This window comes from Eublepharis macularius, chromosome 3, assembly GCF_028583425.1.
Source record: "Eublepharis macularius isolate TG4126 chromosome 3, MPM_Emac_v1.0, whole genome shotgun sequence".
NCBI lineage: Eukaryota > Metazoa > Chordata > Lepidosauria > Squamata > Eublepharidae > Eublepharis > Eublepharis macularius.
Window position 1 is genome coordinate 98,535,014 of NC_072792.1, and position 18,792 is coordinate 98,553,805.

At 40.1% G+C, this 18,792-nt stretch overlaps 1 protein-coding gene across 1 annotated transcript in view; it reads right to left on the reverse strand.

Moving 5' to 3' along the window:
* The window catches only part of IFNAR1 (interferon alpha and beta receptor subunit 1), a 45,634-nt gene that overhangs the window by 19,766 nt on the left and 7,076 nt on the right, over positions 1 to 18,792 (reverse strand). The window contains exons 2-6 of the mRNA XM_054973608.1: positions 14,887 to 15,010; positions 12,439 to 12,629; positions 8,551 to 8,705; positions 5,888 to 6,026; positions 5,007 to 5,124 (exon numbers count right to left, since the gene is read on the reverse strand). Coding sequence (XP_054829583.1) covers positions 5,007 to 5,124; positions 5,888 to 6,026; positions 8,551 to 8,705; positions 12,439 to 12,629; positions 14,887 to 15,010 — 727 coding nt within the window. The remainder of the gene's footprint in view (positions 1 to 5,006; positions 5,125 to 5,887; positions 6,027 to 8,550; positions 8,706 to 12,438; positions 12,630 to 14,886; positions 15,011 to 18,792) is intronic.

Genomic DNA, 18,792 nt, shown 5'->3' on the forward strand with positions numbered 1-18,792 from the left:
AACGAAGCTAATATATCACTGATTCCGAAAGATGGACTGGACTTGACTAATGTTAAAAATTATAGGCCAATTTCGTTATTGAATAATGACTATAAAATATTTGCAAAAGTTTTGGCAGAAAGAATAAAAGGATGGCTGATGGAATTAATTGCAGAGGAACAGGCAGGATTTTTACCTAACAGACAAATCAAAGACAATTTAAGGACAGTAATAAACGCTATTGAATATTATGACAAGCATTGTGACAGGGAAGTTGGTTTCTTTTTCGTGGACGCAGAAAAAGCATTTGACAATCTGAACTGGGATTTTATGTTTGCCACTATGGAAAAGCTGCAAATGGGAGAAAGGTTTATACAAGCGGTCAGAGAAATTTACAGAGACCAAAGTGCAGCGATTGTAGTGAATGAGGATTTAACTAAAAAATTGAAAATAATCAAAGGAACAAGACAGGGTTGCCCTCTGTCTCCATTGTTGTTTATTCTGGTTTTGGAAATATTGATGGTTCAAATACGAGAGGTTGATACAATCCGAGGTATAAAAATAAAGGAATTTTCCTATAAGGTCAGAGCATTTGCGGATGACATAATGTTAATAGTAGAAGATACAATTGAAAACATGCCAAAGGTAATAGAGAAAATAAAGCAGTTTGGAGATCTAGCTGGATTTTATGTGAATAAAAAGAAGTCAAAAATACTATGTAAGAATATGGCTAAACAGAAGCAGCAAGAACTAATGGAGATAACGGACTGTGAGGTAACTAACAAAGTAAAATATCTTGGTATTGAACTGACTGCGAAAAATATAGATCTATTTAAAAACAACTATGAGAAATTGTGGATACAAATAGAGACTTGATAAAATGGAACAAATTGCATTTATCATGGTTGGGAAGAATAGCAGCAGTAAAGATGAATGTTTTACCACGAGTGATGTTCTTGCTGCAAACAATTCCAATTATTCGAAATTCAAAACAGTTTGATAAATGGCAAAGGAAAATTTCAGACTTTGTGTGGGCAGGCAAGAAACCACGCATGAAAATGAAAGTATTACAGGATGCGAAGGAAAGAGGTGGCTTGCAACTGCCCAATATAAGACTATATTATGAAGCAATATGCCTGGTATGGTTAAAAGATTGGATAACGTTAAAACATGGTAAATTGCTGGCCTTGGAGGGACATAAAAAAATATTTGGATGGCATGCATACATGTGGTATGATAAAGTAAAAGCGGACTCGATGTTTTTGCACCATTATATTCGGAGAAGCCTCTTCACAGTCTGGAAAAAATATAAAGTTTACATGGAAGATGAAATTCCTTCATGGGTGGTTCCGTATGAAGTAATAGATCCGAGAACTGTCGACAATGAGCAGCAACGTCTAACCTACAAGGAGATAACACAAGTACAACATTCAATGCTAAGAATAAAAACAGAAGAAGAGTTGTCTCCTTGTTATGGATGGTTCCAATATAGACAGATCAGAGATCTTTATAACTCGGACTACTTAAAAGGAGGTATAAGAATGGAAAATTCTGAACTAGAAGAAGTGATGCTACAAGAAGGCAAGAAAGAAATATTTAAAATTTATAAATTACTTCTGAAATGGCATACAGAGGATAAAACAGTTAAAATCCAGATGGTGAAGTGGGCAATAAACTTTCATAAAGAAATAACAATGGAGGTGTGGGAACACCTGTGGAAAAATACACTGAAGATTTCAACTTGTACGAATATTAAAGAGAATGTATACAAAATGATCTACAGATGGTACTTAACACCAAAGAAAATTGCGTTAGGGAATATGAGTATGTCAGACAAATGCTGGAAATGCAAAAAGCATGAAGCATCATTGTACCATATGTGGTGGACTTGTGAAGTAGCTAAGCAATATTGGGGAGATATAACTGAAGTAATTAATGAGATTTTACAAATTCAAATAAATAAGAACCCAGAATTGTTGCTACTGAACTTGGGGATGGAAGTTGTTCCAATGCAGTATAGAACATTGCTATTTTACATGACTACAGCGGCAAGACTTTTGTACACGCAGAAGTGGAAAGTACAAGAAATACCAACCATAGAAGACTGGATTTACAAATTGCTGTACATGGCAGAAATGGACAAAATGACAAGGAAACTTAAAGATCTTGACCTAGGACAATATATTGCTGATTGGGGGAAATTGAAACAATATTTAGAGAAAAAATGGGATGTGAAAGGAGAATTGTGGCAGTTTGAGAATTTCTAAAGGGTGGTGTTGTAAATGGAGGAGAGAAGTGACTTTACCATTAAGGGGGAAATTTAATTATAACAATCTAAGCTAATTTTATGGATATATTAGAAAATTTATACTATACACTATAGATAATATATTATGATGTATGGCGTTAGTATATCATACTGCATACTATATTGGGATGTTATGATATGTTATATTATAATGCATGCTATGTTATATTGTATGGAATAGTATATAACAAATACTATATTGATAGTATATTTGATAGAGAATATGCATAAAAGAACTAGAACATGTCTAGAGTAAGAGATATTATGATCTATGTGTTGCCTGATAAATATATGTTATGTTATATTACAATGCATGCTATGCTATATTGTATGGTATAGTATATAACAAATACTATATTGATAGTATATTTGATAGAGTATATGTACAAAAGAATTAGAATATGCTTAGAGTAAGAGATATTATGAACTAGGTGTTGCAGAAAAACATAAGTGAAATAGAATTAAGCAATAAAAGGGGGTAAGGGTTGGAAAGCTGTTGAACAGAACTAATTAGATATGAAGGGAATGTATGTATTAAATTTGAAAATTCAAACTCACCAATAATTTTTTTTAAAGGAACTACAATGCCAAGACCACGGCAATACAGCCCGGAAAACCCACAACAACCATTCTAAACACTATACCACACTGATCTTCACGTGAGGCAGAATGTGATGGCAGAATGGGCAGGACTTCTGTTAATGGGGAGAGTCACCGTTTTAATTATCTGCTACAGAAGAACTCCTGGCAAATTTTTTAAAAAATACAATCAGGGAGAAAAGATTTATTTTAGCCTTTTCCACTCACAGGAAATGTACTTTGAATGGTGAAAGGTAGAGATCTGCTCTAAATTACACATCCCAGTGCTGGGACGGAGAGACCATGCAAGTGCCCGCTCGCCGCCATGGCCTCCTACAGCTCCTGCCCCCAGGACAGAGAAGCCAAGCAGGCGCGTGCCAACCCACCTACTGCTGTGGCCGCAGTCACCTATGCCTCCTCCAGCTCCCGGTACTGGTCACTCCATCCCAACGCAAGGATGGAGAGGTTGCTCAACGGCCGCAGTTGAGAGAGCACGTGGGTGCCTGTTCGCTGCCATGGCCTCCTCCAGCTCCCAGCGCCGGTCTCTCCGTTCCAGTGCCAGGACGGAGAGGCTGCTCAGCAGTTATGGCCACAAGACCACGCACCACCGTGGCCTTCTCCAGCTTCTGGTGCTGGGACGGAGAGGTTGCTCAGCAGCAGTGGCCACAAGACCACGTGCCGCCATGGCCTCCTCCAGCTCCCGCTGTTGGGACACAGAAGCCGTGTGGGCGCCCGCCAATCCACCTACCATTGCAGCTGCTATGGCTGTGGTTGCCTATGCCTCCTCCAACTCCCATCACCAGATAGGCTGCTGGGCAGGCCTGGACAAGGGGCTGCTGGGCTGTCCGCCCACCACTGCCTCCTTCTCTGGATCCCAGCGCCAGGACTGAGAGGTCGCTTGGTGGGCATGGCAGAGAGGGAATTTCTTGGCACTGGAGCTGCACCAGCCTTCCAGGTGGGCCTGCCATGTGCTGCGCTTCTCAGCTGTGTGCTGAGTAGTAAAAATTCGTGCATGATTGCGCACGAGCACACGTTAGCGGGAACACTGCTGCCAACTTGTTTTCATGCACAATTTATATTGCTGGTGCTTATTTTTAAAGCCCCAAACAAACTGATCTAGATACCTTTAGGCCAGGTCTACATATGCAGCAGAATGAGCAGGTAGAATTCTGAGGTGCAAAACAGGATGCAACTGAGAGGAGATATCCTGTTTTTAATATGCCCTAGATAAAAAACTTCCTGCAAAGCACATCAGGAAGAAGTTTCTAGCCTTGCCCTTTTCCACACTATTTACATTCTTAAAGGAATTAATAGTGAAGCAGAGCTTTGAAAAATGCAATCTGCAGACAGAAGCGGTACAGTCTGTTCTAGCATGTTAGCATGTTGCTACTAGTGGAGATCAGGCCTAAAAACTTCCTTCAATTACATTATCCCATTGGATAATTAAAATCTATACTAGATGTTATGATATGCATGCCACTTTCACTGAAGTAAGGCACATGGCTGCCTTAAGGCCTTTTTGCTGTGGATCTTCCTCTTTGGCACTATCCATTATCTTCCTTGTCACATTTTGGGTACCAAGTAAAAGTTTGTATTTATCCAGAAATCTACTGTTTAATTTGTGGTAACTGTTTCAGAATCTGGGGTTGGGGGAGATATGATTTCTGTCTTTTTGTTAGACTGACAAATTTTATGTGATTCAATTAAACATATTGTTTGCATATGTTACCAGCTTTTAAAATGGCACAAAAGGGAGAAGGGGCATTCCTGTTACTCTTTTCCTCACCGTAGCCCTATCCCATGTGGCTTTTTGTCTATGTGGGCCATAATCCTTACTACAGCCTTTGGTGATGGAAGGTCAAAGCGGCTAGGGGGGAAAACTCTGCAAAAGGCCACTGTTCAAGATGTGGTTGTGCTATCTCTGAATTTCCCACAGTTGATATGAAACAATCATTACATGCACCTAGCTTACTTGTCTATTTGTATTTTTAGCCAATAATTTAACGTTGTTGGTCGAAGCAACTACCAAAACCGGGCCAAACTTACTTAGCAAGCTAATTTCTCTGGAAATCTTAAATTGTAAAGATTCAACAAACAGTAAAAGTTAAGAGATTAAAACATATGTAGCAAAGATGCTTACTAAAGCCACTGGACCATGAAGCTCACACTTCCATTGTATGAATTATCCCAATACAAAATGCACTTCATATTCAAAGCATGAACACGAAGATTTGTGGGTGGAGCCAGAGCATCCAAAGCTATAAAGAGAAAAAAAATCCAATAATGTATTCATTTAGATTTATGAATCATGATAAAAAGTTACAAAGCAAGCTACAATTCTATAGCAGTCAAAGGGTAGAACCTACAGGGCTTGAGGTGGTTTCTGAAGTAGCACCTCTATGATGTTTACAACCTCATCCAGGACTTAAGGGGACTATGAGAGTGACCCCTGGAGCAACACAAACAAGATGCTTAGGATGAGGCCCTGGCTAGAATATCTGCTTTGCATACAAAAGGTTCAATCCACCCATCATTTAAACTTTATCCTAATCTGGTGAGTGACTTTTGTCTCAGGGTCCTCTCATGGTACTGATGATAGCCAACAACAGGGAAAGCAGAGAAAATCCATGGTGGATGTGCAGTAGTTATTTTAAAATGTTTAAAAATCCTGCAACTCTTTGAAGCTCATTGATTTAGAAAGGTACAACTCTATTTCAGATCGCACTATTAATCAGATTGTAGCCCAAGCTAACCTGATGTTGTCAGATCTTAGAAACTAAGCAGGGTTAGTTAGTACTTGGATGGGAAACCACAAAAGAAGTTCAAGGTTGCTACGCAGAGGCAGACAATGACAAACCACCTCTGAAGTCTCTTGCCTTGAAAACCCTATGAGGTTGCCATAAGTCAGCTGCAACTTGATGGCAAAAAAAAGAGTACCAAAGTTGAGTGAAAAAATGAATGAATGTGATACTGACTTTAGATCTGAATGGTTAAGCTGAAAAATAAACAGCAAATCCATACCTTTAGGTGTTTTCATACAGTACACTGGGCTCCATAAAGCTTTATGATCTTCTAGGCATGCTTTAACTTCTAAACAGTAAGTAGTATCTGGCTGAAGATCAGGAAGGTTTTGACCTGAAAAAACATCCCGGATTTTTTTCTGCAATGGAGACACAATATATATGTAAGGTGTGATTGCTTTGGACATTTCTTGCTATATTGGTTCAGAATGTTTTTTTTTTAAAAGAGGACCCTTTATTGAGCTAACACAAGTAGTGTTGGTATTTTGTCAGTGGGATGGAAGCTGCATCTCCAGAACAGTGTACTTCATGATTTTAATTATTTACATGTTTTCATTCAAGATATTAATTTAAGCTATCATACCAAGCTTTTTGATGCCTTGGATCACTTGAGATTAGGGTTGCCAGGTTCCTTGAGACCCTGGCGGGGGACTGGGATCCTGGCACTTACCCTCTGCGCTCTCCGGTCTTCCTTTGTTCACCACAGGGCTGAATCACCCCCCCTGGGCCCAATTTGGACTGAAACGGGCCTGTTGTGGGGCGCAGGAACACACCATGGCAGGGCACAGGGGTGCACCACACTGCCCGGGGGCAGACTGTGCCGTTGGGGGGGGGTGCTGCTGGGGGCACACTGCCCCACTGGCCAGGTACATGGGGTTGGGGGGAGGAGGTGGAAACGGGATCCTCCGCCCCGGGTGGGGGATTGGCAGCCCTGAGATGCTCATAATTTTTCTTTGTATGATACACTCGGGCTGACCCTGGGAATGTAATGAAGCAGAGAAGACATGGTACATTTCTACAGACACAGTTACGGTCTCCAAGCAAAGATTTCCATAATGATAATATGTTTTCAGATGCTATGATTTCACAAATAACTTCTATAAGGCTGAAGCTGTACCATGGTGAGGTAAAGTTGTGTTTGTGTATTTTATGTAATATAAGTTACCTAACAGAAAGTAGTTTGAATGTCTGAAGAGTCCCACCAAGTTTTAACAGGTAATTGTGCTTATAATATTTAAATAAAACAGAATTATTCACTGCCTTGCAAGTTTCAAGAAAACATCTAATCTTATGTCTTTTGATCTGGTATATTTAATATGGAACCAATGCTCATATCAATTTTGCCTACAATACAGAATTCCCCTCACACTATAGCCCCCCCTCCAAGCCCCTCCTGGTGAGTTCAACATCCCTTTCACAATGGGGGGGGGTCCACAGGAGGGGGAGAATAGGCAAAAATCACTACCCATTCAGTGAGTGGAAGTAACTAGCACATACAGAAAGGTTAGGATCCAAGCCACCATTTTCTCTAACGTATCCTTGGACATAGCTCTTCAGAGGAAGCGCCTCACTTGCCTAGACCTGGACCTGCTGAACCACTTCCTGGCACCTCCTACTATTAGAATTTTAGTGCTTTTTTGGTACCTCTCTTAATTATTGTCTATACTGCTATTTGGTATATATTTCTTGCTTCTGAGTTTGATAGTAATTTTTTTGTTGTAACCTTTTATCTTGATATGTTAACTGCCTCAGGTACTAGAATGATAGATAATGCAGCGTATAAACCTTTTAAATAAATGAAATTGAGTCATGCAATGAAATTACATTGTATGTAAGATCAAGAATGATGGAAGTAGTAGTTCTTCACAACAGGTTATTTATTGAATTCACTGCCACAAGACGTATGATGACCATTGGTTTAAAGAAATTTTTAAAAGAATTAAGACACACTCATGGAGGATAGTTCTACTGATGGCTGTTAGTCATGCTAGATGAAACATCCATGTTCAGAGATGGTATACCTCTAAATTCCAAAGGCTGCAGACAAATGAGAGAAGAGTGTAAGGAGAGGGCATCTGGCTGGTTGGCAGTTACTGGAATCAGAACATCAGAATGGAGGGATGGCCTAAATCAACAGAACACACCTTCTTATCGTGTGCTCCTGGCTTCTTATAGCATCGGTCCCTCTACTCTTCTTTCGCTCTTTATTCCGCTTGAGCACAAAGGCATTTTGATGTCCCAAGGCAGCAAAGGAAAAGATAATTCATTTACTGCTCAACCAAACGAGTTGGCCTCTAAAAAGTACTATACCAATGGTAAGAGATGTGCACCTGCATCCCCCTATGGGTCCCCAAGGTTGCTTCTTGTAGACTTTTGAGGGGAAAAATAGCCAGGAGTGAGGGAGTTAAGCAGCATACTCCCTTGCCCCCTCCCTTTTAGTTTGCAGCCCCCTAATTGCTTTGCTTTTCATTTTTAAATGTGAGTAGAAAAGATGCTTCGAGTTTTCACAAGTAACCCAACAAGGCTGCAAAAAGCTATGAGACCAAAGATGTGTCTCTCTGTTTTGCACAGTAACCAGAAATCAGCATTTGAGTTTAATCTCACTGTTTGTCTCTTCTCAAACCAGTGCTAGAAGTATACTGCTCAGCATTTTAAAAAACACACAAAATACTTCTTAAGTATCCAAATTCTATGAACACATACTCAAAAGTATATCCTGCTAAGATGGTATAAGACTGCAGCTTTTAGATATTTAGCACTCTCAACACAGAAGCAAATACTAAATCACTAAGCATGTTGTATAATAGAAAGCCATACAGTATAGCATTAATATCAAATGAACACAGTAGCTCATTGAAAAGTTCATGGAGAACAATGTAGCACCTCAGACTTTGATGAATTCTTCCATATTGCTAGCTTGTAGGTAAAAGTGTCAAGGTTCCACATTTGTTTTGATTGGTGTGCTTCTGGAGGTATAATTTTGATTTTTACATTTCCATCTACTGATTCCAACAGCACTCCTGGAGGACCAATCTGGGCTGTTGACCAAGACAACAAATTTAAGTACACTTAAAATGTTCATGTTAATGACAGCTTGCAACCTGAAGATGTAGACTTTGAAAGCAAACAACATCAAAAATTACTGGCATTTGACCACCTAGAGATCTGAGAACGTGGAATTGGTAAAAATAGTTATTTATTAATTTATTTAATCAAATTTATATCCCATCCTCCCTGTGAATGGGCTCAGGGCAGCTGACAACATATATTATACAATTAAATTAATATATACATCTTAAAAAAAATAAAAACAATACAAACTGGCGTCATGATCCATTCAGGCTATAACTAATATCTAAAAAAAACATGTACATAGCTGCGGCACAGACCAGGGCAAACAGGAAGGGGACAATTTGCTGGCTCTCAGCCATAGACCTAGCAGAACATCTCCGTTTTTGCAAGCCTTGAGGAACTGTATTTCAATTGGGAATGTGTTCCACCAGATGAATGTCCTGCAGGCCAGGGACCACCAGGAGCTGCTTATCTGCAGAGTGCAAGGCCCTGCAGGGGACATAGTGGGAGAGGCGGTCACGCAGGTATGCAGGTCCCAGTCCATAAAGGGCTTTAAACACTAAAAACAACACTGTAAACTGGATCTGGAACTGAACTGGAAGCTAGTGCAGCTGGCACAGCACAGGATAGATATTTACCCAAAATGGTGTCCCCGTAAGGACGCGTGCCACCACATTCTAGACCAGTTGTAACTTCCAGGTCAAACCCAAAGGCAGCCCAGCATAAAATGAGTTATAGTGATCCAACCTGGATTAAGATAACCCAATTAGCACTTACACTGGAAGCAGCGACTACCTATCTTTAAATGTTCTGAGACAAGACTATCACTAACGTAACAATAAATAATAACCACTGTGCTTATATACTGCTCTTCTAGATAGATTAGTGCCCCACTCTGTGGTGAACAAACATTATCCTCACAATACAGCTGGGGAGCTGGACTGAGAAGTGTGGCTTACCTAAGGCCATCTACTGAGCTCATGGCAGTCACAAGATCTGAACTCACAGAGTGCTAATTTACAACCAAGCATTTAACCAGTATGCTACAGCAGCTCCCTTGCACTATTACTTTGTCTAGCTCCTCTATCTTTCCTATGTACTATAGTCAGCAAAACTCTTCTGAGTAGATGAGGAAAGATCATCAGAGATAGAGATGGTGGGAGATGGGGCATGATATAACTGACTATCAGGGCCAGACTGTGCAATGGAATTTCAGGGTCCAAATCATGGATGGACCCAGCAGTGGGGCCCCAAATGCAGACTGCAACTTTGCATTTGAAGCCTACTCATCCCCACACCACCACAGGGGCATGGCTAAGTGTAAGAACATCTGCTTTGCATGCAGAAAATCCCCAATTCAATCCACGACATCTCCAGGTGATACAAAGATCTTCACCTGAGACCTTGGAGAGCTAGTGCCAATCAGAGCAGACAACACTGACCTTAATAGGCCAGTCAGACCACTATAAGGCATTGTATGTGCTTCAGAACACTGAGGATGTGTGAGTGAGTGGTCCAAGGTTTATTTGGGGGTTCACTACCCCCCCCCCCAGTTACTTATTATTCAGTGCTTAGCAATGCAAACCAGTGGGATTCCTAAGGGCATTCTACTTCAAAGCATCTGTCACAAGAAACAGGCTATAGACTGGACAACAGGTTAAGTTACTTCGTGTAGCAGTCTTTGGAGTCTGAATAGATATGATTTGGGTGTTCCAAAGCTTATTTAGTGGGCTATGAACAAAATATTATCTAATATTTAGTGTTTATATAGTTTTGCTTGTACTGGGATCCACAACACATCTTCTATTCCATCTTGACTTATTGGAAGAATAGGAAAGAGTTCCAAAGGCATTCCTTTGGAAACCCTGTCTGGTGAGTGTTTAAGAGTGACAGGACTCTAATCTGGAGAACCGGGTTTGATTCTCCACTCCTCCACTTGAAGCCAGTTAGGTGACCTTGCATCAGTCACAGCTCTTTCAGAGCTCTCTCAACCCTACCCACCTCACAGGGTCACTGTTGTGAAGATAATAATAACACATGTACTAAACCACTCTGAGTGGGTATTAAGCTGTCCTGAAGTGTGGTATATAAATCAAATGTTTTTATTATTATTCCTTCTGAAAACAGAGTTGCTTGCCAGCTGGAGATTGAAAGATGACTAATGGGCAGCTGAGCATAGAAAAAGTGACCACTCTAATTGCCCTCTCATTTTCTTTTCAAAGAAGAAGACTTGTTGTAAATTTCAGTGCAACTCTGAAAATTGCAGAATTATTGTACATGCATTGATGGCAGAGGAAGAGAATCTTTCCTGAAACATGTTCTCTCACCACAGTTCTACACAACTGGAAGAAAAAACTATCAGTGGCAGCCAGGGTTTTTTTCTGCTGGAACTTGGTGGAACTCAGTTCCAGCACCTCTTGAAGCCAGGAGTTGGAGGCAGCAGCGGCGGTGGGCAGGCACCCACGCGGCCTCTCCACTGGGCCCACTAAGCAGCTTCTCCGTCCTAGCACCAGGAGGTGGAGGCGGCAGCAACGGTGGGAAGGTGGCCAAATATGACGGGCAGTTGGCTACATGGTGCGCCCTGGCCTCAGCTGGCTCACGTGCTTCACACTCATCTAGGGTTGCCAGCTCCAGGTAGGGAGATTACTGAAGATTTGGGAGCTGGCACCTGGAGAAGGTGGAGGTTGAGGGTGTCTGCTTCCAGCTCCTGAAACTTAAGCTGTAGTCCTCCCACCCATCAAGTCTGCCCCACATTATTACCCTGGTATAAATGTTAAGGAAGTTAGAGGTTCTTGTTTCTTAACACTTTCTGCACTCTATCCAACTTCTGGTTGTTTTCAAATTTCTGCAAACCATTCCCTATTGTATTGTTTATTAAATGCCCCATTCTGTTGATTGTATTGACTTACACTGTGAAATGTGCCTTGAGTCTCAGTGAGAAAGTATGACAATAACTAGTGCAAACAAAATAAAATAAATAGCAACCCTGCAAGGTTTTTAAGGCAAAAGATGTGCAGAGGTGGTTTGCCATCTTCAAAACAACCCTGGAGGGATCACCTACTTAGCTTCCGAGATCTAAGATCAGACTAGCCGGAGTTGTCCTGGTCTGGGCTCAGATGGTATACTGCCCCTATACATGGAGTATCCAGTTAACTCTTATGCTAAAATAACTGTGAATAGACCTTTCATCCACACATTTCTCTAATCATTTTTAAAGTCTCTAATACCCTCTAGCAGTTGCCACATCATGTGGCAGTGAATTCCATATTTTACAGATGCACTCTTTAATATCCAGAGGAGTTAGCCGTCTTAGTCTGTAGTTGCAACACAGTAAGAAGTCCAGTAGCACCTTTAAGACTAATCAGCTTTACTGAGGCATGAGCTTTCGAGAACCACATGCATAAGTGGGTGTCATCAACATATTGATGGCACCCAATACTAATGCCTCAGACAATCTAATTCAAAAGTCTTTTAATCAAATGGATTCTGGTTTTGGAAAAGGCGTGCTCAAAACTTGCAAGTTGCAGCTCACAAAGTAGATTTCTGGCTCAAAACACTGCACCACTTCAAAGTAAAATCAGAGATGAAGGTTTGGTTATTAGAAGCCACATAATTAAGCTACAAAACATTTCTAATTTGGTGTAATTGTTTATAGTCACTTAACATGCCAGAGCAGACACACAAGGCAGAGAGTCATACCTGTTAAATAAGGAGAAAATTTTAAAGAGGCCCATGGAGAAGTCTCTTTGTCGGCTTCCACTCTTACATTTACATTACAATAATATAAATAATCTAGTTTCAGTAATGAGAGGTCACATTCTGTGGAGATTACATTCTGACACTCAGGAATCATTATCCAGTTTTCAAGGTTTGTCTCATAGTCCAGCATTCTGAAAGATAACACAGAAGTTCTCAAACAATAAGCACTGATGGTTTGGGAGGTAAATTTCAATTCTGATCCACATCATCCTGTTGCCAAAAATGTAGATATATTGAAACTAGCCATTTAATAGCAGGTATGGATTTTGAAACCCTGGCTGTCTTGCCACTTTCTAGCTGATTGTGATGTCATCCTGAATGGAGAAGTTGTCTGAAGAATCTGGTCAATCCTTTTCCAACCCACCACTGCTTCCTTTCAAAGCTTTACCTTCTAAGATGCTTTTCGTATTTAGCACATCAAGAGCAAATGAAGGAGGAAGCAAGCCACCAACCCCAATTTTACTGCTTCCCCAATGAGTTACAGCCTGGACTGCTGTTTTGAGGAGATCTGATGGCAACTTATGTTCGCCAGCCCATATCTACATAAAAGGAGGAGAAGTTCCTTCACCCATCACACAAAGAAAATAATTATATCAAGTGTGTGAATCTTTCATCAACAGCCAATGAAAGCATTGAAAAGTGAGATGGGGGGGTCCCACAGACACACACCATTCCCTCAATCCACCTCAAGGAGCAGCAGCATCTTTACAACAAGTTGCTTGGAAGAATGCTCAGACACTGCTGAACAGTCTGGTGGAACTCACAGGATACAGACAACCAAATTACAGAAAAAGCACTGTGCACATAGATGATATTTTTCTTAATTGTTAATAAACTGACAAAGATACAAATTAAGTTTGTATTTTGTTCAAAATTTGGTTTTAAAATTTTATCCCTGCATCTCCCATTTTGAATTTTTGAAGGGCATATCTACTCTTTTCTTATAAATTGGCTGTTACTCCAGAAAATAAGAAAAGTCCAGTGGTACCTTAAAGACTAACAATATTTATTTCAATACAAACTTTTGTGAGTCACAGCTCACTTCTTCAGATATGTAAAGAGAAAATTACAACTGGAATTCTTCTTAAGGTGAAGATTATGGGCAGGCAGACCTGAGGCAAAGAGGTTTAGTGCGGAGTTAGAACTCATCAAGAAATTAAACACTGCATGTCATCCTGGCTTAAACAGAGAATTGGCTTTCCTTACTCACCACTAGGTATGTGCACCGGGGAAATATTCAGTTTTCCCGCTTCAGATAAATCAGATTTATCTGAAGCGGGAGAAAGATTCGGAATAACCCAAAGCCCAAAGTGGCAGGTCACTTCAGATTCAGGTTATCAGAATCGCTTCGGTATGCTTTGTAACGATTCAGAGCATACCAAAGTGAGGGGGAAGCTGTCTCCAAGCCCCCCCACTCCCCATTGAGCCCCCCTTCCCCCACCCACAACCCCACTTACCTTTCCTGAAGGCTGGAACTGGCGCCTCCGCTGTCCGTGCTGCTGCTTCCACATCCGCAGTAGGCAGCTGGGTGGTGGGAAAGGCTGGAGCAGGCGTCTCCGCCATGGTGGGCAGCAGGGTGGTGGGGAAGGCTGGAGCCAGTGCCTCAGCCGCCTGTGCCGCTGCTTCTACCGCTGCAGCGGCCAGCTGGGCGGTGGGAAAGGCTGCAGCCAGCACCTCCGCCACGGGGAAGGCCGCAGCCGCCTCCTCTGCTGCCCGCGTCGCCACCGCCAGGATGTCCCAGGTAAGTGGGGAGCCCTTTAAAAAGGCCCCGAAGCTTCCTGAAGCGACCCAAATCGCTTTGGGAAGTTTTAACTCAGTACTGCCGAATTGGGGCCATTATACTAACCCCAATTTGGAAATACTGAATCTTTACAAATTGGGTCCGATTCGGGGGGGGCGGTTTCCAAATCGGGAACCCGAAGCACACACCCCTACTCGCCACAAGCTCTAATACCTCTACGGGACCCACTTTCTAAAAATTTTAATTGGCTGTTTTATCAGACCATCACTATGTACCATTACTGATTAGTTTTCACTTAAATTATTTGCCCTATTTCATCACTTTGCTTATCTGTTTGAACCTATGGCTTCTCTTACCATCCATTATATGTAACTGCTAATTCTGTCCATTTATGACAGGATTCACACCTGTTTTCTACCTCAGCTCTTCCCTGTTATTTATACCAAGTATCTCTGTCTCGCTCCCCACAATATGCATCTTTCCTTTACAAAGAAGTCCCAGTATGAATAAATGCTGTTAATCTTTAAGGTGTCACTGGCCTTTTATTTTGCTATAACAGACTAACACAGCCCTTTTCTACTTAGGCACATTTCAAAAATATTGTAAACTCTTCTCAATAGTGAATTAAAAGTAAACTGATAACTTACTCATAATACTGAGCTGAAAAGGTTACATTGAGGTCACATGGGTTGTCCCAGTCCCATTTCAGAGTGATATTTGTATTAACAATGTGCACAGTAACATTCTGAGGAGGCTCTAGACATGTCAGCCCTATAGATATTTGGGAGAGAAACAACAGAATGTTATGTTCCAAATTTGCTCCACTATAGAAAAGATCCATTTCAGATTGTAACTGAATGAGTGCAAAAAAGTTAAAGCCACACCTTTTGTCACATTTCATGCAACAGACTGCTCTCTATTAACACAAATGATAAGCTGCCCAAGAAAATGCCTGTTTCGCCAAGTGTAATATGCAAAACAGCACTAAAAGTGCCAGTCCAAAGCAAAAAAAGATTGTTACCCATACTACCAAGAGTTCATTCTATCTCTCTAAAATGGTGCACTCAGAACCTAATGGAAGAGTATTCAGTCCACTAGGATGCTCATGTCCTGACTTCAACAAAAAGAGAAGACATGAAATTGTGGAAGTAGAATTTATTACAACATTTGTCTGACTTAACCTGTATTCTAGTTTTCTTTCCCAACACAGATGTAAAACTAGTAGAGCTAGACAGGTAACTGTTTTTGTGAGTGGGCCACTCTGAATACCTCTGGCTAGACATATTCCTACTATCTATTTATTTACTTCATTTATATCTTTTCTGTCCAATGGGGACCCAAAGCAGCTTACTGTACAAAATTCTCTTCTCCATTTTATGCTCACATCAGCACTGTGAAGTAGGTTAGGCCAAGAGTATGTGACTGGTCCAAGGACACCCAGCAAGCTTTCATGGAAGACTGGAAAGTCAACCTGGTCTTCTAGATCCTAGTCAGACACTAACCACTGCACACTACTACCCCTCACATTTCCCTACTTTTCCTACTATTTAGTTTTGTTAATTTTGTGTATCCACATATGTGCGGGCATATAAAAATCTGGATACACAATATTGTCCCTTACCTTGTAATTACGCTGTTGTGGGGTGCCACAAGGTTCTTCAGACAAGACACAATGGAGGAGATCTGCTCGTTCTACTTTTTACTTTGATTAGCAGACCCATAGTAAGATCCACTGTAGGAGAGTAGATACAATTGGAAAGACTGAAGTGCAAATCCCCACGCAGCAAAGAACAAAGGCAGATTGGCCATTAAACCCACCAGGAAAAGACCCAGTGGCCAATGGACTGGAAGGCCACCCAAGCCTCAGCCAAGGGGCAGACCTCATCCTGTGCAGAGTAGGATAGGAATCTGCAATTTGTCCTTTCCTCCATCAGGGGCGGAGCCTTTTCTCAGGGCAATTTTTGCTTAGCAATCTACTCCGATAAAAAAGGTCACACGTGACTTTGAACTAGTCATTCTCTCAGCTTAACCTGTAGGGATGCTTGCTCAAAACCATTAAGGCACACACTGAAGGGTATTTACCAGCTGTTATCAATTTTGTCAGGAGTTACAGACTAAGGGCATAGTGCTCAGAATATATGGGGAAACCATATGGCTGAACTAGGTTTGACAGATCCTTGGCATGTTATACTCAAAGGACAGATACTTTCATTTCTTCTTTACATCATAATTTTTTTTGATTTGTTTATTTCCTTGTTTCAGCAGTGCTGATGCCTCAGATTAAAGCATGTGATACAGATGTCATTATTTCTCATCACGCCCCTATTTCATTATGCCTGCAAATTACTGATTGAGTTAGACCACCAAGCTTATGGCATTTTAATATCTTTCTGCTCAATAATGAAACTTTTAAAATACAGATGATAGCTGAAATTGCAGAGTTATTTTAATATTAACCAAGGAACTGCAGGCAAATACTCATGTTATTGAATAGGAAACTTGTAAAGCTTTTATTAGAAGAGGAATTATTGCATACACATCTCACAAGAAGCTTAGAGAAAGGGAAAAACAGAAATTTAAATATGAGTTGAATAATATATTGTCAATGAAAGCAGAAAATGCTTTGATGTCCCTGCACCAGTCAAACCGGGAAAGAGGATAGTGAGCTGGCAGGCAGTGAAAGAACAAGAATTATATTCCTATGATTGAGGATGAGGAGAATGTAATGTATACTACTTCTACTGAAATAAATTTGCAGTTTCAAAAGTTTAAATTATATAGTAAAGGTAAAGAACCATTAGGAGACGACTTAGAAACATTTTTCTCTTACTTTGATCTTCCATATTTAGGTACGGCTCAGCAACAACTACTGGCTGAACCTTTGCATACGGATGAAATTAAGGCTGTGATAATGAATATGAGTACTGGTAAACCTCCAGGACCAGATAGGTTTCCTACTGAATGTTATACAACCTTTCCAGATTTTTTAATTCCAAAATTATATTAATTATACCATGAGATTTTTTATAAATTTTTATTTGTTAATAAACTCAAACATAAAACATGAACTACAATTATACAATAATCTAAATCATACATCTACAACCATCCTCTACTACAATTGTCTACAATGATCTAAGCTACACATAAAACATAAACACAATAATCTAAATCATATTAACATAAAACAAACGACAATCATTTAAATCTTATAGTTATCAATCAAATCATACATCTATATAGAACTTGCTTATATATATTTTTCACGCATCTGACAAAGAGAGTTCCGGTTCTCGAAAGCTTATGCTACAATAAAGTTGGTTAGTCTTAAAAGTGCTACTGGATTCTTTAAAGTATTTTTTGATTATTCACTTCTATTTAAATATCTTTATTCTATCTTTTCCATCATATCTAATAATGTTTTTATTACAATATATATTGACAATCTCCTCTTAACTTTCTGTTTAAATTTATTCTTAATGATTATTAATTTTCAGCGATATAGTCAAAAATACTTTCCATTTTTCTTGAAATTCTGAGATTGGCCTATTGTGTATATAAGTTTTGCCATTGTCTCATATTCATATAATTTATTCTTCTGTTCCTTCAGATCTGGACATCTTTCTGCCTTCCATTTTTCTGCAAATATTACCCTTGCTCTGTCACCATGTACTTAAATAATTCATTGTGCATTTTTGTACTATTGCTTGGTGAAATATTTATTTACATATTTTTGGTATTCCTCACAAACCTGAATTTTAATATATTTTGCATTTCTTCATGTATTCTGTCCAATATTTTCTTGCTTTCTTACACGTCCATCATGTGTGTTAAAATGTTGTATCCATATTCTGACATTTCCAGTACTTTCCCTTATACTCTTTATTAGCGTTTGCAATATCTTTGGGAGTAATATACCATCTAAAAACATTTTATACCAATTCTCCCTTAATATTTGACATTCAGTAAATTTGATTTCTTTTGTACATTGGTTTTCCCACTGGCTCATACATATATTTTCTCCAAAATTTTGTATCCATTTTATCTTGCATTTTTATTTGCTCTGTTTCTGTATCATTGCAATAACATTTTATATATTTTTCCTAATAGATGCTTTGACTCCCCAGTAATTAACTGTTCAAAGACCGTTTTCTCTCTTAACTGGCACCCTGCTTTAGCTATTTGTTCTTTGAATTTAGACACCATTTGATAATACAACAACCATGGAATGTTTTTTCCTTCATCCTGTATTTCCTGCCAGGATATTTTGCTCCTTGTTTATCTATCATATATTTATATAATCAATTTGATTTCTTATACTAATGTCACAGAGTTACCAAGTCCCGTTAGCCTTTCAGCGAGAGGCTGGAGATCTGGCACTTACCTTTTTGCCAGGCCGATGATCCTCCTTGCGTGCACACAAAGTGTGTCGGCGCCCCTGCACCAGCACGATGATGTCACTTTCCGGAAGTGACATCATTGTGTGGAGCATGTGTGTGTGTGCTATGCTGCAGGCCAATTTTGGCCTCAAACATGCCAAAACAGGCCCACTG